Source organism: Prionailurus bengalensis, chromosome E1 (assembly GCF_016509475.1).
Source record: "Prionailurus bengalensis isolate Pbe53 chromosome E1, Fcat_Pben_1.1_paternal_pri, whole genome shotgun sequence".
Classification (NCBI taxonomy): Eukaryota; Metazoa; Chordata; class Mammalia; order Carnivora; family Felidae; genus Prionailurus; species Prionailurus bengalensis.
The window spans coordinates 27,939,406-27,959,433 of record NC_057347.1 but is presented as its reverse complement, the minus strand read 5'-3'; the positions used below and the strand labels follow the sequence as shown (position 1 = coordinate 27,959,433).

The following is a 20,028-nucleotide window of genomic DNA, read 5'->3' as shown; positions in this document are numbered from 1 at the left end:
GAGTGATAGGCTAGTTCAAACAGTTACTATAGGGTAAATTGTAATTCAACTGGCCACCTGCGTGTGGACTGACATGAATGTGCAACCTTCTGTGTGTGTTACAATCTCATTGGCCACTGGCCCCCATAAAACTGCTACGCCTCTTAACCTAGGAGTCCAAGTCCCTGCTCCGCTGTGTGGGGTATACTTGGGCCCAAGCTCGAGCTTGCAAATAAACCCTCGTGCGTTTGCATCGGTATCGGCTCCTTGGTGGTCTCTCGGATTTGAAATTGGGGGCGTTACACCTCTCAACCTAAGTAAGTCTTAGATTTTTTTTTTTAATGTTTATTTATTTTTGAGAGAGAGAGACAGAGCATGAGTGGGGGAGGGGCAGAGAGAGAGGGAGACACAGAATCCAAAGTAGGCTCCAGGCTCCGAGCTGTCAGCACAGAGCTCAATGCGGGCTCGAACTCACAAACCATGAGATCATGACCTGAGCTGAAGTCAGACGATTAACCAACTGAGCCACCCAGGCGCCCCTTAGATTTTTTTTTTTTTAAATAAGTTGCCAGGTGAGTCTTGACAGGTTACAAACCTCTACCCTTCCCCTCCAAAAAACCCAGACTTAAATGTGATTTCTTATTTGTTAAAAAAAGAAACAAAAACACAAAAACAAAACAAAACAAAAAAACCCTATCATTTCTCCACTACTTTACGATGTTCCAGACCTTCTACTAAACCCTTTTACATAGATCATCCGATTTAATCTTGGAAATAACCCTAAGAGTTTAAGGAAACAAACTTAAAATGTTAAGTGGCTCACCAAGTCCAGAAGGCTGTCTCCTGCTGCCTTCAGCACTGACATTGTACCTTTCTGTATCTTGTAAATCCTTATCTCCTTCCAGTAATTCAAATGAGAGGCTCTTTGTGTTTTGCCTAAGACTAGAACTAGGTAAACTCAATAAACTGACCTAGCTAAAGTAAACCCATAAGGAGAGAAATAGGCAGAACTACTGGGGGGTGGCGTAGGGGGTGCAGAAGTTGCAAAGGGAAAAAAAGGGGGAATCCAGGTGCACTGAGGAGCAGTGACACATCATTTTTAGGCATTTCTTACAGATGCTAAGGAAGCAAATCATAGGGCTGTCATTCCTGAGAAAGGGTGGCTGGGAATGAACCACTGATGGGAGTTGGCTTACTGGTCAGAAGTGCTACAAAAAGAAAAAGGCTAAGGATACAGGATATCCTGACCTGAAGGCCCTCTGGTCATTTCCTGACAGACAACAGCCATGTATTGTTTGCCCAGTGAACAGTACTGGGCAACTCTGTGACAGATCAAAAAGAAAATGACACCCCAAACTCCTGTCCTTCTCAAGGAGATTACTAACTAACGGCAGTTTGTCTTCAGTAGACTTAGCGAGTCATCAACTGGGTACTCAGACAAGGTAGGCCTCCCTGGAGGAAGCTGAGACTTCGCCCTGCATATCTCACACCCATGTGATACACACACACACACACACACACACACACACACACACACACACACAGAAACACCCCACTTCTGAGTACAAGAGTGAGATAAAGGTAGTGGGAGGAGAAAAAGGAACATAACCTTCATAAAATGTTGAAATAAGGAATTGGACTAAATGACCTGCTTTGATAGTCCCTTCTAACTGATAATTTCAAAGTACTTTATTTATTATCTACAATACCTGTATGAGGGGTGTTATTGTTATTACTTCTGTTCTACAAAGAAATGGAGGCACACTGAACTTAAGAAACTTCTGTTTGCTGAGAGACAATGCCAGACCAGGTTTCAATCCAAGAGGTCTGACTCACATGCAGCACATAGCAGACACCAGACCCCAGCTGTAGATCTGCTTACCTGACATCTAGTTGACTGACATCTTGAATTGAATGTCTCAAAAGCACCTTGAACTCAACATGACTAAACTACTCGTCTGCTTCCTAAAACCAGGCCTCTTCCAGTTCCCTGCCTTGGTGATGGTATCACTGTCTACCCCACCAGAAGCACAAACCACAAAACAAGGGTCATCTCTGACAGCTTCCTTCACACCAATCTGTCATAAGGCTGATGATTTATCCCCCAAATACCTCTCAGCTTCCTCCACTTTTCTTCACCACTACCACCTCCCTGGCTGGTCAAGTGATCATCTTTCAGATGGACAGAGCTTAGCCTATACTCACCATTGCCCTTCTCTATCTAATCCATTCCCCAAGCAGAGACCAAGTTCCCTTTCAAACTTTTTTTTTTTTTTTTTTTTTACATTTTTTTAAGTTGAGGTGCCTAGGTGGCTCAGTTGTTCAAGCGTCGGACTTCGGCTCAGCTCATGACCTCAGGGTTCATGAGTTTGAGCCCCACCATCAGGCTCCATGCTGATGGTGCAGAGCCTGCTTGGGATTCTCTCTCCCTTTCTTTCTGCCCCTTCCGAGCTCTTTCTCCCTCTCTCTCAAAATAAATAACTTAAAAAAAAAAAAAAAGTAAAGTTTATTTTGAGAGAGAGAGCAGGAGTGAGGGAAGGGCAGAGAGAGAGGAGAGGGAAAGAATCCCAAGCAGGCTCTGTGCAGGGCTCGAACTCACAAACTGCCAGATCATTTTAAAGTTTTATTTATTTATTTTCTACATTCCACATGGGGCTCGAACTTGAGACTCTGAGATCAAGAGTCACCTGCTCCTCCAACTGAGCCAGCCAGGTGCCCCAGGAAGGGTTGTTTTTTTCTTACTTTACTTAAAAAAAAAAAAAAAAAGTTTACTTATTTGGGGAGAGAGAGAACAAGCAGAACAGGCAGAGAAAGGGAGAAACAGAATCCCAATCAGGGCTCCTCATTCAGCGTGGAACCTGGTGGGGGGGGTGGGGGGTGGGGCTGGAACTCACAAACCGCAAGATCATGACCCGAGCCAAAATCAAGCCATCAAAGCGCCCTTAACAGAGTATATCTTAAAAGTGCTCATCATGTGGTACCTGGCTGGCCCTGGGTAGAGCGGGTACAGTATGTGCCTCTTGATCCTTCAGTGTCCTGAGTCTGAGCCCCACCTTGGGCATAGAGATTACTTAAAATCTTTAAAAAAAAAATGCTCACCACAAGAAAATTTCTGTATGTATAGTGACAGATGTTAAACACTGTGGTTATCATTTTGCAATATAGGCAAATGCACAATCATGTTGTATAGAAACAAACGTTCATGTCAATTATAACAAATCTTTAAAAAATACTCTTGAAAACTAAAACACACAAAGGATTTAATACAAAATTTAGTAATGAAAACCAAAAGACCCAGAAAGTAACACAAACTAAGAAAATTAAAAGTTGGGTACTCCAGAAACTAGTTTGTAAGGCTTAATACCTACCTCAAGAAAGTTTTAAGACCTGTGCGGCAAAGGTGTAGAAAAACAAATACAAAGTACAACCATACCTAGAAAAAAATATATGCTCTCTAAAAACACACAGCCAGGGACGCCTGGGTGGCGCAGTCGGTTAAGCGTCCGACTTCAGCCAGGTCACGATCTCGCGGTCCGTGAGTTCGAGCCCCGCGTCAGGCTCTGGGCTGATGGCTCAGAGCCTGGAGCCTGTTTCTGATTCTGTGTCTCCCTCTCTCTCTCTCCCCCTCCCCCGTTCATGCTCTGTCTCTCTCTGTTCCAAAAAAAATAAATGCACGTTGGAAAAAAAAAAAAAAAAAAAAAAGCACAAAAAAAGGCCTAAGCCCAAAAAGCTCTACACAACCACTAGGCCAGTTACCAACAACCACAGCTAGAAACACAACAGTTGACGTCTGGAACAACACAGCAAAACTCACCCCCGAAAAATACTTAACCAATAAGAAACCACTCAGATAGTATCCCTTCCCTCTTTCTCTCCCTGAAAAAGGAGAAAAGAACGATCATCAACGACAAAAGGCAGCTATAAAAGCAACACCCAGAGTCAACTTCACGCTCAGGAAAGGATACTACACCTCCTCCTCGTGGTTCCGAGTACTCTACACATTCAGAGAAACTTCTCTAGTAGCAAACTATAGAAATGATCCCTGAAAGTATAGTCTTACCCTCTACTCTGCTGCCTCTTGCAGGTCTACGACAGTCACATACTTTCTAGTCATGGCGACATTTTTGTCAATTCATTTGCCTATTTAAATACGTTTTATTTTCTATTTCATAACAATTCAGGCAAATGACAAAGTTCAAAATACCAGTTTTTGCCTGGAAATCTTCCAGAAACACTTAAAACAGTAACAAGCCTTATTAACATGCGGCTTCCTAGCAGCCAATCACACGCTGCATGCTGCCGACTCCAGCCCAGAGGGAACTGTATTACCCTGCCCACCGCACTAGGCACCAAATGGGTCCCAGTCAGGTCGCGCCGCCCCACTACAGGCTAAGAAAACGGTGTTTCGGCCACTGGTTAGCGTTGCACTGCCTCTTGCTTGCTACAGTCCCGCTGACTTGAGGAGGCCAGGTTTCCTTTGACTCGAAAGAGAGAAGAGGGGGGAAGAGGCAGCGAGGAGATAGAAGCAGAATTAAGAACCAGTGTACACTTCTACTACCACATAATAGTAATCACAACCATGATGATTTATTGAATGCCTACTTGATGACAGGCACTTTAATCCGTTGTTTCATTTCATCCTCTAAACAACTGAAGAAAGGTGTCATTATTTTCTCGTTCTTACAGATGCAGGCTATAACATCAGTTACACAGCTGGGGGAACGAACCACTGTTGTTGGAACCTAGGTATGTCTGGTACTAAATTAAGTCTGGATTCTTCCTGGTAAGCCATAGTGGTCTTCCTCAGGAAGTCTAGTCTCCAATCAAATCAATTTCTCTAATAAAGCACTGAGTACATCGTCCCTCAAAGTAGTTCAGTAGTGAATGATTTGTATTCCTGATTTGTATGTAAATCTCAGAAACAGCCTACCCATTTACTGTGGCAAAAGTTACTCCCAGTTTCTCCTCAAAGAACACACCTTATATACGAATGTGTGTTAACTGTTTTTATTACTTAACTCTGTTGTAAAAATGCTTCTGCCCCGTATCTTCCAGGATGCTAGGAAGCACAGTGCCATGTGGCCATGCCCATGGCTTTCTTAATGAACCACATTTTTCAGTTGCTTCATACTAATATGACTAATATGACCATCAGGTTTATCTCATCTAACCACTTCTTTTTTTTCAACGTTTTATTTTTATTTTTGGGACAGAGAGAGACAGAGCATGAACGGGGGAGGGGCAGAGAGAGAGGGAGACATAGAATCGGAAACAGGCTCCAGGCTCTGAGCCATTAGCCCAGAGCCTGATGCGGGGCTCGAACTCACGGACCGCGAGATCGTGACCTGGCTGAAGTCGGACACTTAACCGACTGTGCCACCCAGGCGCCCCTCATCTAACCACTTCTAACAGAATGCTCTGTAGTGTAGCTAATCCAACTGCTGGCTTCTCTTGCTTACCCAACCATCAAGAGCAGCTCCAGGAAGGAGGCAGATGACAATCCTCCTGACCCCTAAATTCCAGGTCACATGCCAGGTTCTCTTCACACCACCTTGGTGACAGCTGGTGTGGGCTGACGTCTAAACTGTTCAGGAGGCTGAGACAAAGGCTCCCAGCTATCCTGCTTGCAAGTGCTACAGTTCTCTGCATGAGATTCACCTGAAGGGCCTCTTACTGGCTTGAAGCTGGGAAGGAGGGGAAAAAACCACAGTTTTCTATTCCTATGAATGCCTTTTAGGGAATCTTTTCCACTGATACCCCACCACTACCCCACTGCCTTCTCCTAGATAGGCCCGAGGTGGGTGATGGAGTTTAAGGTCCAAGGACTATTTTGGCTATCTCCTAAGAAGCCCTGCTTGAGACTGTGGAGGAACTTGTCACCCCTTGTTCTCTACTCTGAGGCTTTAGATGAAATTCCCAGACACAGATGAAGTCCTGTTTCATATCCAGTTATACCTGTCAACCCCATCTCCTGCTGTAGTGTCATGAATTTGAAGATGCAGGACGTTCCGATGTCTAAGATATAATAAATGTTCTAATATTCTGCTTCCCACACTGGAGAGTGTGGATAGACAGACACTAGGAGTCATAGCATACCTATCCTAAACATCCATTTTTATGTTAACAAACACATGAATGTGTTATGGAATAAAATGCAAAATTTTGACGGGGAAAACCAACAGGACCTTTCAAATAAATTATTGAATTCACTGTCAGCTATGTCATCTGTAGACTCCAGGGCTGATACATGGAAATATTTGAGAACCTTCTGGGTGAATTATTTTGTGGGATAGTTGGATCCTGCAAAAATTGGGAGTTACCTTTCTGGAAGTCCTCAGGAATGCCGTTAAAGCAAATAGGAGAAACACTGCAGGGAAATTAGGTCATCCTGACTGTCTCACAAGCCAGCTGAGAGAACCTTCATAAACCTCTCCCTTTATACTAAGTAGGGAGAGGGGGGAATTCAGCAGGACTTCTAGTTACTCTAAAAAAAGCAGGTCTGGATCTGTAGATAGAGGACAAATACCAGCAGTGGTTTTGTCCATGTATGGTTTAGTGTGTGTTTGTTCTTTTGAAGATTGCCTGAGCTACATCTGCTATTTCCATCTCCCTTGTAGGCAGAGCTGCCTATAGCATCCAGCAAAACAAACAAACAAAAAACCCTGGAAACCAAAAGCACCAAGAGCCTTGGAGGAGCAAAGGGGGAAGAGAACTGTGAAAGCCGGTCTCCTCACTCCACCACAGGCTTCAGAAGACTCCATCAGATGGTGTAGATTAAAGAAAAGTTGGGGCACCTAGGTGGCTCAGTCGGTTTGGTGTCCAACTTTGGCTCAGGTCATGATCTCTCTGTCCATGAGTTCGAGCCCTGCATTGGGCTCTGTGCTGACAGCTCAGAACCTGAAGCCCACTTCTGATTCTGTGTCTCCCTTTCTCTCTGCCTCTCCCCCACTCGTACTCTGTCTATCTGTCCCTCAAAAAAATAAATAAACGTTAAAAAAAATTTTTTTTAAGAAGAAGAAAAGTTAATCAGGTAGAATTAAAAGTGGGTGTGTTGTGTGTGGCAATAGCTTAAAAAATACAAAATAAATAAATAAACAAACTTTATTGAAAAAAAAAAGCGGGTGGCTGGGGCCTGAGGAGAAATCTTAGGAGTCTAATAGTTGGAAGACTTATGGTTCCCTAGTACAAAACAAAACAGTCTCCAAACACAATTTAAAACCTCTACTGAGCAATATGATTGCACTGGTAGAGAACATCTCATCTCTAAATTTAACTTTCTATTTCTCCAAGAACTCCAAGTTTTATGATTTTCCTTCCAACACTATTCAGAAATGTGGACCAAGGCACCTGGGTGGCTCAGTGGGTTAAGCGTCCAACTTTGGCTCAGATCATGATCTCACTGTTTGTGAATTTGAGCTCCGATCAGACTCTGCTATCAGCGCAGAGACCCCTTCAGATCCTCTGTCCCTCTCTTTCTCTACCTTTCCCCCAGCTCCTGCTGTCTCTCTCAAAAATAAACAAAAACAAAAAAAAAAAAAAAGAGAGAGAGAGAGAGAGAGAAATGTGCTGCAATTTCAGTACAGTGCTTACCTTTCTTAAGAATCTTCTTCACTTTCACATAGTTCCCTTGTTTGACATACTCATGAAGCTGAGCTTCCAAGGAGTCATTTCTTAAGGAACCAAGTTGAACAGGACAGGGGACTGGAAGATGAACAGCCCTAGACATCCTGTTTCAAAAGAAAGCAACATGCTATTTTAACTGAATCAGAAATGCAAGCACGCAACTTAGATTCTTTCACATTTCTTTCACTTTTTGTCCACTTTCATTTATAATTAACAGGATTAGGGAAACAATTACTGAAACCCTACAAGATTAATTTTATTCTCAGCATTACTGGTGAAATTGAAAAACAATATATTTAGCACTAATTCCCAGAACTAAAAAGTGATGACTCCTAGGAAGTAAAATTAGAAATATATATGTTTGTTGTATCATTAACTAAGAGCCTATTAACTTTGAAAGGTTAGTACACAAATGCAGTTACTGTGTGGGGATGTAGAGAGTATACTGTAGTGGGTTAAGTTCACAGTTCAGACTCCGAAGCTCTGGTCCTGGCCCTGTCACCTCCTTAACTGTAACCTTGAAGAAATTATTTAACCCTGATAGGCCTCAATTTCTTCATCTGTAAATGGAGATAATAATAACCAGAGGGTTGCTGAGAGGTTTAAATGAGCTAATATGTGTAAAGTGCTTAGAAATGTGCCTGGCACCAAGCTAGCTCTGTGTAGTTGTTAGCTGTTAGTACGCACAATAAGATCCGTGCAGAGAAATTATAAGTTTCCATGTGTTGCAACCACACCTGACCATCATATACAATCAAGTTTGTGGTATACCTACCATGTGTCTCAAACGTGACAGGTACTGTGTAAGACACCTAAAATTGGATCTCTGCCATCACAAATGCTTGGTCTAGCAGGGGCCAGACAAGAGGTATCATGTTGATGCTCCATGAACAGTGGATTAGAGAGGGAATCCGCAACTACGTGAATTGACAACATGCACATCAGGGGCATAACTGTTTCTTGTATGGAGAGACATAGAGGGTGTAAAAGAGGTAAAGCAAAAGAAAAAGCCAAGAAGGCTAACACATTCAGTAGGTTTTCACCATCCAGGAAGCTTATCTAAGAATTTCTTTCCTTTTCAAGGGTGAATAATATTCCACTGTGTGTATATACAATGTTTTGCTTATTTATCCATCAATGGACATTTGGGTTGATTCTACTGTTGGCTATTGTAAATAACGCTGCTATGAACATGGGTGTACAAATCTCTCTTCAAATCCCATTTTCAATTCTTTTTCTTTTAACTCTAAACTTATTTTTCTAGTAATCTCTACACTCACTGTGGGGCTCAAACTCATGACCCCAAAATCAAAAGTCGCATGCTCTTCTGAGCCAGCCAGGCACCCCTGTTTTCAATTCTTTTGGGTATATACCAAAGAAGTGGGATGGCTAGATCACGTGGTAACTCTATGTTTAATTTTCTGAGGAACTGTTTTCTATACTGGCTATACCATTTTACATTCTCACCACAGTTATACAAGGGGTCTGGTTTTTCCAGATCCTCATCAATAGGTGTTATTTCCTGTTTTGTTTTGTTTTTTTTTCCTTTTCTTTAGTAGCCTTTTTTTTTTTTTTTTTAAGTAGGCGCCACACTGGGGAGCCCAACATGGGGCTTGAACTCATGACCCTGATCAAGACCCGAGCTCGGGGCACCTGGGTGGCTCAGTCGGTTAAGCGTCTGACCGGCTCAGGTTATGATCTCACGGTTCATGGGTTTGAGCCCTGCATCAGGCTCTGTGCTGACAGCTCAGAGCCCCAAGCCTGCTTTAGATTGTGTCTCCCTCTCTCTGCCTCTCCCCTGTTCGTGCTCTCTCTCTAAAATAAATAAAAAACATTAAAAACAAAACAAACAACAACAATAACAAAGACCTGAGGTGAGATCAAGAATTGAATGCTATGGGGCGCCTGGGTGGCGCAGTCGGTTAAGCGTCCGACTTCAGCCAGGTCACGATCTCGCGGTCCAGGAGTTCGAGCCCCGTGTCAGGCTCTGGGCAGATGGCTCGGAGCCTGGAGCCTGTTTCTGATTCTGTGTCTCCCTCTCTCTCTGCCCCTCCCCCGTTCATGCTCTGTCTCTCTCTGTCCCAAAAATAAATAAACGTTGAAAAAAAAATTAAAAAAAAAAAAAAGAATTGAATGCTTAACCCACTGAGCCAACCAGGTGCCGCTTAATAATAGTCATCTTAATGGTTTTTGATCTCTCTAAAGTTATTTTTTATATAATTGCATTTACACAAATACATGACTACATTCTTAACATAATAAGTTCAAATAAAACATAAGTAAAAACCCTGAGACCCACTTCACTGTCACAGGATTATTTTTTCTTAAAACTCCAGAACACATACATCCCTTGAGAACTGAAGCATGGATTGACATTCATTCCCTTAGTATTTCTAGTCTTCCTTTTTTTCCAGTAACCACCAGAGCTTACTGTCAAAAAATAGTCTCTAGAAGTTGTGGACCTTAAAGCCTATACAAGGTGTGGAATCAGCACTGAGGAGCAAGGTAAGGCAGCTTTTATCCAGCTCTTTAACCTTGCTGTCCACGTTCCTCTGCAGAACAATCAACATCCCAACACTAATCACTGAAATTCGCATGCGTGAATGAACAGGATAAAACTTATTTCAGGCATCTTTTTGTACCATGTCATTTCCATAATATCATGACTTGAAATGGAAACCTAAACTACTGACTTCACCCAGATACTCCTAAAACTGACATGTAACACACACCACCAAGCCATACACAGCAGGCAAGAAAGAGAAACTATAGCCCAGATGACAATTCTGCTTTTAGGACTTTTGCCAGGGGAAAGCGCGAACGCAGTCCCCCACTACCACAAATTATGCAGTCGAGTTTCCCACATTTGGGGAAATCGCAGGGGTCAGCACATCCGGAGTGCAATGGGTGAGCCTCGCCCTGGGAAAACCACCTTCATGATCATGGTATCTCCCCTGCCAGGTAAGTATGAATTCTGGCACTTGCCTGGTACTTCACCCTCGTCCTCAACACACTATACAGTCATGGTCAATTATATTCCAAGTTCTTTAGGCCCTTGGTTCGAAACTATGGCATTATTCACATGACACTGACCAGAACACACCAGTGGATATTTAGTGGAAATTCTGCCTCGTGAAAAATGAGCTCCAACACGCAGTCACCTCACCCTTCATCTCCATATGCCCGCCTCTTGTCACTTGTCGTCACTATTGACGTCACTCCACTTGTTAGAGAAACGGAAAAATTCATTTTAGCTATTCCTCGAAACGATTCAAAAGACTATCACCCACGGGTGTAGCTGGTTAGATTTTAAAATCCTTGCCTTCCCAAGCACGTACGCAAAGGTTCCGGCCTTGCATCTGTCACGAGTCTAAATTCTGTACTGCAGGACAGAGCAGTTTGGGAGGCAGTGACTTGCCACCGGGAGGGAAAATCGCACGGTCCGTTACGTTGGTCTGAATTGCTGTTCCACTGAGGGCCTAGGTCATACTCCCAGTCTCCCTCAGCCTCCATTTCCCAAAATTGTAAAGAAATAATACTGCCTGCCTACCTTTACCTCACAAGGTTTCTGTGAGGACGGAGTAAGAGAATACATGTGAAATGCAGCCTCAAGCCTCTCCACCTCCACCCTGGCCACATTCCAGGGTTAGGTGCCCTGTGTAGTTGGGGACCCAAAGATGGCTTCGCCATGATTTGAGCCTGCAATTTTCCACACAAAGGGAAAAAGCAACCAGCCTGGATTTGATAACAAACCAAGTGCGCCTCCTTCTTTTTAGAGAACAAAAATAAATAGCACATTAGGTTATCCTTTCTGCCCCTGCTGACCAGGTGCTCTGGGCAAAACCATCATGTTTGCAACAACTATAGTATTGAAGGCTTTCATGGTGTAGAGAGGCAAAACTTTACCTCTGCCCTGTTAGCGTCTCTGGCTGGGCCTGAGAATTAGATTGGCATAGACAGGTCAGCAGGATTAAGGCATTAGAAATTTAACAGAAATTTACCTGACACAGAAGTTCTTATAAGGAAATAAAGAAATGGCAAAACTAAATGCTTTCATATTAGATTGAACAAGGAGAGGCAATTGTGCAAAAGTAACATAAATGAGGAGGTTATAGATAGACACGAATTCTTTTTAACAAGGTTTGTACAAAATTCTCTCAGGTCTGACTCCCCTTTTCTGAGAACATTTCTTATCCCCTGGTATAGGGAAGACATCATTTACATGGGAGTTTTATTTCCTGATCTCAGGAAGAAAAGGGTAGGTCAAGACCCTCTTCTTATATGCTGTTTTTCAAGTGCTTTTAGCTCAAAAGAATCCTTATGCCAAGGTGGGCATATTTGGGGGTGGCATATTCTGCTACCCTTCATTTTTTTTAAAAGTAGTCTCTATACCCAACGTGCAACTTGAATTCACAACTCCGAAAGCAACAGTTGCATGCTCTACCAACTGAGCTAGCCAGGAACCCCAGTACATGTGATTTTTTTAAAACAGCTTTGCTTTGGGGCACCTGGGTGGCTCAGTTCATTAAGCAGCCAACTCTTGATTTCGGCTCAGGTCATGATCTCACAGTCTGAGCCCTGCTTGGGGCTCTGCTCTGACTGTGGGAGCCTGCTTGGAATTCTCTGTCTCCCTTTCTCTCTCCCCCTCCCCCTCTTGTGCACAGGCACAAGCACTTGCTCAAAAATAAACATTAAAAAAAATAAGTAAAGGGGCGCCTGGGTGGCGCAGTCGGTTAAGCGTCCGACTTCAGCCAGGTCACGATCTCGCGGTCCGGGAGTTCGAGCCCCGCGTCGGGCTCTGGGCTGATGGCTCGGAGCCTGGAGCCTGTTTCCGATGCTGTGTCTCCCTCTCTCTCTGCCCCTCCCCCGTTCATGCTCTGTCTCTCTCTGTCCCAAAAATAAATAAAAAAAAAAAAAACGTTGAAAAAAAAATAAGTAAAAAGCTTTCCTTTGTTTAAAATTTTTGAGGGCATTAAACAAAATTTCTTTTAATGTTTATTTTTGAGAGAGAGACAGAGCGTGAGTAGGGGAGAGGCAGACACAGAATCCAATTCTCTGAGCTGTCAGCACAGAGCCCAATACAGGGCTTGACCTTACAAACCGCAAGATCATGACCTGAGCCGAAGTCAGATGCTTAACCAACTGAGCCACCCAGGCACCCTGAGCGTATTTTAAACTATTACAATTGTGATAAATGTCCCTTGTAGATAATTTGGAAAAGGCAGAAAAGTGTTATTAAATTTTATTTATTTATTTACTTATTTAGAGGCAGAGAGAGAGACAGACAGACTGCTTGAGCAGGCAAAGGGCAAAGAGACGGAGAGAATCCCAAGTAGGCCTTGCGCTGTCTGCATAGAGCCGGATGAGGGTTGTGATCTCAGGAACCATGAGATCATGACCTGAGCCAAAATCAAGAGTCAGACACTTAACTGACTGAGCCACCCAGGCGCCCCAAAGGCAGAAAAGTGTTTTTAAAAAATTAAACCACAGGGAGCAAGGGCTCCATTATTTCCCATGACATCTGGGGCTCCTTCTTAGCCCAGGTCTGCGTGTCTCCAGGGGAGACCTCTACCAGGGTGGTCCACTGGTCTGACCATCTCCCACAGACAAGAAATGAGTGATTCCTGGAGTTACATGATCCCCCTCCAGCCTGGTTTACATAGCCCCCTCATTTTTTTTTTTTTTTTTAGAAATGCAAAATCTATTCTACTCAGGCTTTGGGACTTTTTTCCTTGTTCACACTCAGTTAATTAAATGTGTTGCTGGCAGCATGCTCCTGAACTCCATGCCATTCCTGTAGCCTGCGTTCGTGATGACCCCCCTTGCCCTATGGTTTGAATTCGATGCCACGGATTGTAGGCCAAATTTTAAAACTGTGTTTCAAAACACCTTCGCCGTGTCCTTTAATTGGATTGAAAGTACTTTTACCACATGGAGAAATATATTTTTAATTTGTGATGCTTTTCTACAATGTCCACTATTGGTGAGTTTAATGTGTTTCCAACACTTAGGGAGACTATAATGAAAGCTGATGGATTTTCTTTTCTGTCCAAATAAGTAAAAGAAAAAATAAAAGTCTATTTAGATGCTGGAGGAGAAAAAAAAAAAAAAAAAAAAAGGCTGGCTCAGTCGGTTAGGCGTCCAAACTGATCAGGTCAGATCAGATCGGGTCAGGTCAGATCAGGTCATGATCTGGTGGTTTATGAGTTTGAGCCCCGTTTGGGGCTCTGTGCTGACAGCTGAGAGCCTGGAAGCTGCTTCAGATTCTGTCTCCCTCTCTCTCCGACCCTCCCCCACTCGCACTCTGTCTCTCTCTCTCTCAAAAATAAACATTAAATTTTAAAAACCCACAATTACACTACAAAATTATTACTGTTAACACTTTGATACTAAATATGGTTAATTTCAATATAAATATATATTTTAATAGGATTATACTTCATGTGCTGCTTTATGTTTTCCATTCCTTTTGCTATATATACTGGGTCACAGATAACTGTATAATCAGTATTCTATTGCTTCTAGTTTATTGCCACTGTTCATATATATATGAACAGCATTGTAGATACATCTTTGTAAGTAATTAATGATGATTTTTGAGGTAATTTTAATTTTATTTGTTTACTTATTTAATTAAATAAATTTTTACGTATACTGCATACCCAAAGTGGAGCTCAAAAACACGACCCTGAGATCAAGAGTCACATATGCTACCAACTGAGCCAGCCAGGCATACCTCTTGGGGTAATTTTTAATAGTTTTTTTCCCTGTTATTTTACAGTCATCTTAAGAAGTGCCTTAAATTATTGGGGGTGGGTGTGGGGAGAAGAGGTGACATGTGATAAATATTTTCAAGTTCTTTAGAAACAACTTTTATCTTTCAAAGTCTAGATCTCTAATTTCAGGGTTCATAGCTAATTATAAAACTAACTTCAAGTTTGTTAAGAATGAGAAGAAAGTCTAAATTATATAATGTTGCATGCCATAAAAGCAGCATACAAAATTGAATATATAATATGATTAAAACTATTTCTGGGAACCTGGATGGCTCAGTCAGTTAAGCATCTGAGTCTTGATTTTGGCTCAGGTCATAATCTCACTGTTTGTGAGTTCAAGCCCCCTTGTTGGGCTTCGTGCTAACAGTGCAGAGTCTGCTTGGGATTCTCTCTCCTCTGTCTCTCTCTCTCTCTCAAAAAAAAAAAAAAAAAAGCTATTTCTAAAGCTATTTCTAAGTTTAAGAGACTTAAGGGAAATACACCAAAATGCAAACTAATATAATTATGTTAGTGTCATCAAAGAACTATGGACTAATATTTTTTTCCCCTAAATATTCTGTAACATGACTGTAATATTACTTACAGCAAAATAAATAAAGAAAGAAAGAAATAACCCTAATTATATACATCTCATGCCAAAAAATGCTCATACTTTTTGACCCAGAAATTTCTTTTAATTTACCTGAAGGAAGTAATTCTAGAGAAAGACAATGTACAAAGGTCTTCATCATAGATTTATTTACCATTGCAAAAACCAAAGTAGCCCAAAAACCTTTGACGTCAAAACAATAGGGGAAATATTAAAAAAAGTAATGGTAAATAATAACAATTAACAACATGAAAAAATTATATAAAAGGTTAGGAGGAAACAGAATATGAAATGGTATGTATACCATGACTACAATTTTGTAAAAATGTGTATCCTTAATGAAAATTACTGAAAAGGAAATGCAAAAGACATAAATTTCATTAGTTGTGAAATACAGGTTACAGAATTTCAATAATATTGTTAGACTGTTTTTTCTTTATAATAAGGAGATTATGAATAATAAGGAAATACCAGGGGTGCCTGGGTGGCTCAGTCCATTAAGCATCAGGTCATGATTTTGGCTCAGGTCATGATCTTGTGGTTTGTGGGTTTGAGCCCGGCATTGGGCTCCGAGCTGTGTGGAGCCTGCTTGGGGTTCTCTCTCTCTCTCCCCCCACCTCTCTCTCTGTCCCTCCCATGCACTCTCACTCTCTCTCAAAATAAACAAATAAATTAACTTAAAAAAATATGGGGACCACCAAATCCTAGTTGAATCACTGCAGGAGTATTGCATAGTATTTAAAGACTTTTGAACGCAGAGTGCCTGGGTGGCTCAGTCTGTTAAGCATCGGTCATGATCTCACAGTTCATGGGTTCGGGCCCCACATCTGGCTCTGTGCTGACAGCTCAGAGCCTGGAGCCTGCTTCAGATTCTGTGTCTGACTCTCTCTCTCTCTGCCCCTCTCCCACTCATGCTCTCTCTCTCTCTCTCTCAAAAATAAATAAACATTAAAAATTTGTTTTAAAAATAAAGAGTTTTGAATACTGGGTTTAACATCAAATAGTCTTAGGTTGAAATTGTGATTTAACCATATTTTAGGTATCAGTGCTTGAATATACCTTCCAGAAACAATGATAATTATCAGTAATAACTTGTATATACATAGAGAATAAAACAACCAACTACAATGACCAACTAAATCAAAGGCCCCAAATAAGCCAAGATGGAGAAACACAGCCCCTCCCTCAGTACAGTGAGTATTTGGAGAGTTCCTAGATCATGGCTTCCCTGCCAATTCAGATGTTCTGTTCCAATTGACAAGCCCCTCAGTCTGTGAGTCTCATCTCCATCTCTCAATCTCCATCCATTCCTTAGACTCATGGGACCAGAGAAGGAGTGATATGTAGAAATATAATGAGGGTGGCATGTATATTCAATTTTTAAAAGCTGAGTTTTGTTATGTAAGCTTATAAAGCAGGTGTAACTGTCAAGAAGTTGCCCACAGCACAAACAAACGGAATCTAATCCACTACCAGGAAAGCATGAGTAACACTCTACAGCCACTCTACCCTGGGTTGCAGGTAGCTGATCCCATTCACACATCAGCCCTGGCTTCAGTCACGCTAGTTAGACATTTGCTAGATAACTTCATCTACAAAGTGTGACCCAGCCCACTTCAGTTATATAAAGTATCATTTCATTATTGAACTACCTTCCTAATTTCATTCCGGGAGATTTGATTTCACAGAAGGAAGGTAAAACTTAGGCTGTTTCCATGGTATCCATGAATGCCAGGCTAGCTATAGCCCTGAGACCTCTAGGACTATTTGTGTCCCCCACAGATTTGACTTCGTAAGTACTCAGAGACTTTTTGCTATTCCGAGGGCCACACCGTCTACTCTAGTATCTTCAGTATTCACAAAGTATTCTTGAATTTCTATCAGTACTGCTAATGATTAAGCAAAATGAAAAACTGTTCTCAAGTCATTACTTAAATGTATGTAGTACACACTTCTCACAGCTACCTAAGCTTTTTAAAAAATATTTATTTTTGAGAGAGAGAGACAGAGAGCGAGCACCTGCGCACGAGTGGGGGAGGGGCAGTGACAGAGAAGGAGACACAGAATCCCAAGCACGCTCCATGCTGCCAGCACAAAGCCCAATATGGGGCTCGAACCCACAAACCATAAGATCATGACCTGAGCTGAAGTCGGACATTCAACCCACCGAGCCACCCAGGCACCCCAAGCCACCTAAACTTTTAAGGTGCCAGCTACCAGCCTAAGCACTAGAGATACTAAAAGAAACAATGCAGAGATAGATTCTGCCTTCAATAATAAGATCACAACCTGTAAGGAAAATAGACCTGCCTGCCAGAACTATATGAAAAGTGGTGAGAACTAATGAAAGTAAGAATCAGCTTCAGTCAGGACCATGTTATGATTTTAAAGGGCCCTACACACTTTTGCCTTCATGGACCCTTCCTCCATTAAAAAAACCATACACATTAAAATTATGTGACTGCATTTATAAGAAGATAAATATATTATTATACATGACATTTCTTTTCTTTTTTTTGAAAGTAACCTCTACCCCCAACATGGGCTCGAACTCATAATGAACCTGAGAGCAAAAGTTGCATGCTCTACCGACTGAGCCAGCCAAGCATTCCCATATATGACATTTTCTTCCACCTAAAAATTCACCTTTTTTCTTTGATTTTAAAACTGTTTTAGGCACCCTGCCTACAGTACCTAAATGTTTAAACCAACCCTGAATTCAATAGTGGCTTCTGTGGATCCCAGGTAGCTCTTTTTCTTTTTAACATATATTTTTAAACTTCATTTATCTTGAGAGAGAGAGAGAGAGAGAGCACACGCGCATGCACGGGTCCTTGAGCAAGCAGGGGAGAGGCTCCACACTGGCTCACTCTCTAGAACTCTAGGCCCACCCCGCATCCCGCAGCTTTCACAAAAGAAAGCTGAATGTGGGAACTTTTTAGGTAAGGGTAGCAGTGCTGTCCAATAGGATATAAAACAAGTTTAACACGGTATAAAGAAACAAGCTTAGTAATTATAGAATTAACTTACCCAAACATAAGCAATTCACTACCACCAAAAAGCATTACCAACTGAATAGGCTAAAACAGAGCAATCTTAGTAGCAAGAATTTCAGGCCAATCTCCTCCAAAATGCCTTAGTAACGCACCAAAAAACAACTATAGTAACTGTTCTTGGGACACAACCACATAGGGGAAACCAGAACACAGTACATAGGGGAAACCAGAACACAGTTCCCCACTACCAGAAGTCATGCAGCTTAGCTTCCCACATTTGGAGAAATCACAGGGACCAGCAGCACACCTAGAGTACAATGGATAAACCTCACCCTGAGCAGCTACCTTTGTAATCATGGTATTTCCCCTGTTAGGTAAGTATGAGATGGAAGTGATCACAGTGATACCCACTGCTGCGCACACCACTTTGAGGTTGGGGTCACTCCTGAAACAACTCTAATTGGCTTTTATCTATATAGCGACACTCAAAGCCTGATTTTCTTACTACGTACCTTAGTTGGTAATGGCAAATAATCATGCACATCTCTCCAGAAAACACAGTTCCAAAATGCCCTGAGTCTTGAGTCTACATACTCCACTTCCAACTATAACGTCATACACCCTGGGCGGGTTAAGCCTACACCTGAGTGAGTCCCCTTGAGGCTGCCTCTTCAGACCAGCTCCTCCTCCTATTTGCCCCAACCTAACTGATGTCTACAGGCTATTTTCTCGACAAAAATCCATCCATCCCTCTCCCGAATTTTGGTGTAGCTGGTCTTCGGATCTCCCTGTGTGAAGTACCCTTCAGCAAACCAACACAAATGAGCCTTTAGCCGCAAGCCAGTTTAGCTTCAGGGTTTCTAGGGATATCAATGCTCCATACCATTTTCTCCTATTCCAGGAGGTGGAAGAGCAAGGAATGGAGAATGTTGCGGCTACATGCTGGCAGGGTGTATTGCAGAGTGAGGGTTTTGGAATCCAAGATCTTGAATGCAATTCAGCGTACACACTGCACAATTCTAGATAAGCTTTTAGCCTCTGAATCTGTTCCTCAGTTTGTACAGAAGGGGGAAGAACTATTGAGCCAGCTCTCCCATCCAGCTCAGGCTCCAAGCTTTGTCTCCTACTCCTGCCCATGGTCTGTTAACACCTAGCCCCCTAAGGATGGACTGCTTTCCTTGAGAGCAGTTTAGCCTGTGCCTATATTGCTTCTTTACTTTCTCTCTGCCTGGCATTCAATTCCCTTACTCACTAGACTGTGGGTCTCTAGAGCAGGGTTTTTGTTTGTTGTTTTTTCAAATAGTCAAGACAGGGGCACCTGGGTGGCTCAGTTAAGCATCGATTAGGCTGACTCTGGATGTCGGCTCAGGTACTGATATCATGGTACCTGAGTTCAAGCCCTGAATTGGGCTGCGTGTGTTCTCTCTCTCAAAAGAAACAAACTTTAAAAAATTAAAAAAACAAAATAGTGAAGACAATACAACATATAATTATAACATATAATTAATGCATACATTATTTTACCAACTAACTTCATTCTCTCTCATTAAAAATATACAGGAAGCATGACTTTAAATTTCTGCATCTCTGGAGCTCTCTGGAGAAGCTCAGATGAAAACTCAAACTTTTACTGAAAAGAAAATGTACATATACATTCCAAAGGCTGAATGCTGAGACCTCCCTCTCAACTTCCATTTGATTTCCAGGACACTGGCAACAAACCTTTACCTTCTAGGATATTGGAAGTTTCCTCTGAAAAATGTGAACACCCTAAAACAAAGTCCCAAAGATGTCAGCCATGGGCTTTCTCTGCTACAAGGGCCTATGCAGATTACTCTACAGGGAAGCCCTTGCCTTGGCCCTAAGTGCTTCCAATTAACTCCCTACTTGTTAATATAATTTTAAATTTCTGGGGCACCTGGGTGGCTCAGCTGGTTAAGCACCCGACTTCAGCCTAGGTCATGATCTCACCATTCCCAAGTTCAAGCCCCGTGTCGGGCTCTGTGCTGACAGCTCAACAGAGCCTGGAGCCTGCTTCGGACTCTGTGTCTCCCTCTCTCTCTCT

At 42.2% G+C, this 20,028-nt stretch overlaps 1 protein-coding gene and 3 non-coding genes across 8 annotated transcripts in view; all 4 read right to left on the bottom strand.

The window, feature by feature from the left end:
* Window positions 1-20,028, bottom strand: part of TEX14 (testis expressed 14, intercellular bridge forming factor) — a 118,203-nt gene that overhangs the window by 79,765 nt on the left and 18,410 nt on the right. For all 5 annotated transcript variants that reach the window (XM_043583927.1, XM_043583926.1, XM_043583924.1 and 2 more), the window contains exon 2: window positions 7,570-7,706. In XM_043583927.1, the coding sequence (XP_043439862.1) occupies window positions 7,570-7,705 (136 nt within the window). In that variant the 5' untranslated portion in view covers window position 7,706. The remainder of the gene's footprint in view (window positions 1-7,569; window positions 7,707-20,028) is intronic.
* On the bottom strand, window positions 3,821-4,037 carry LOC122486282. The gene has a single exon (XR_006298122.1). It is a non-coding gene; the product is annotated as a small nucleolar RNA U3 (small nucleolar RNA).
* Window positions 10,408-10,571, bottom strand: LOC122486223. Its single transcript, XR_006298073.1, has one exon. It is a non-coding gene; the product is annotated as a U1 spliceosomal RNA (small nuclear RNA).
* LOC122486246 lies at window positions 18,180-18,345 on the bottom strand. Its single transcript, XR_006298095.1, has one exon. It is a non-coding gene; the product is annotated as a U1 spliceosomal RNA (small nuclear RNA).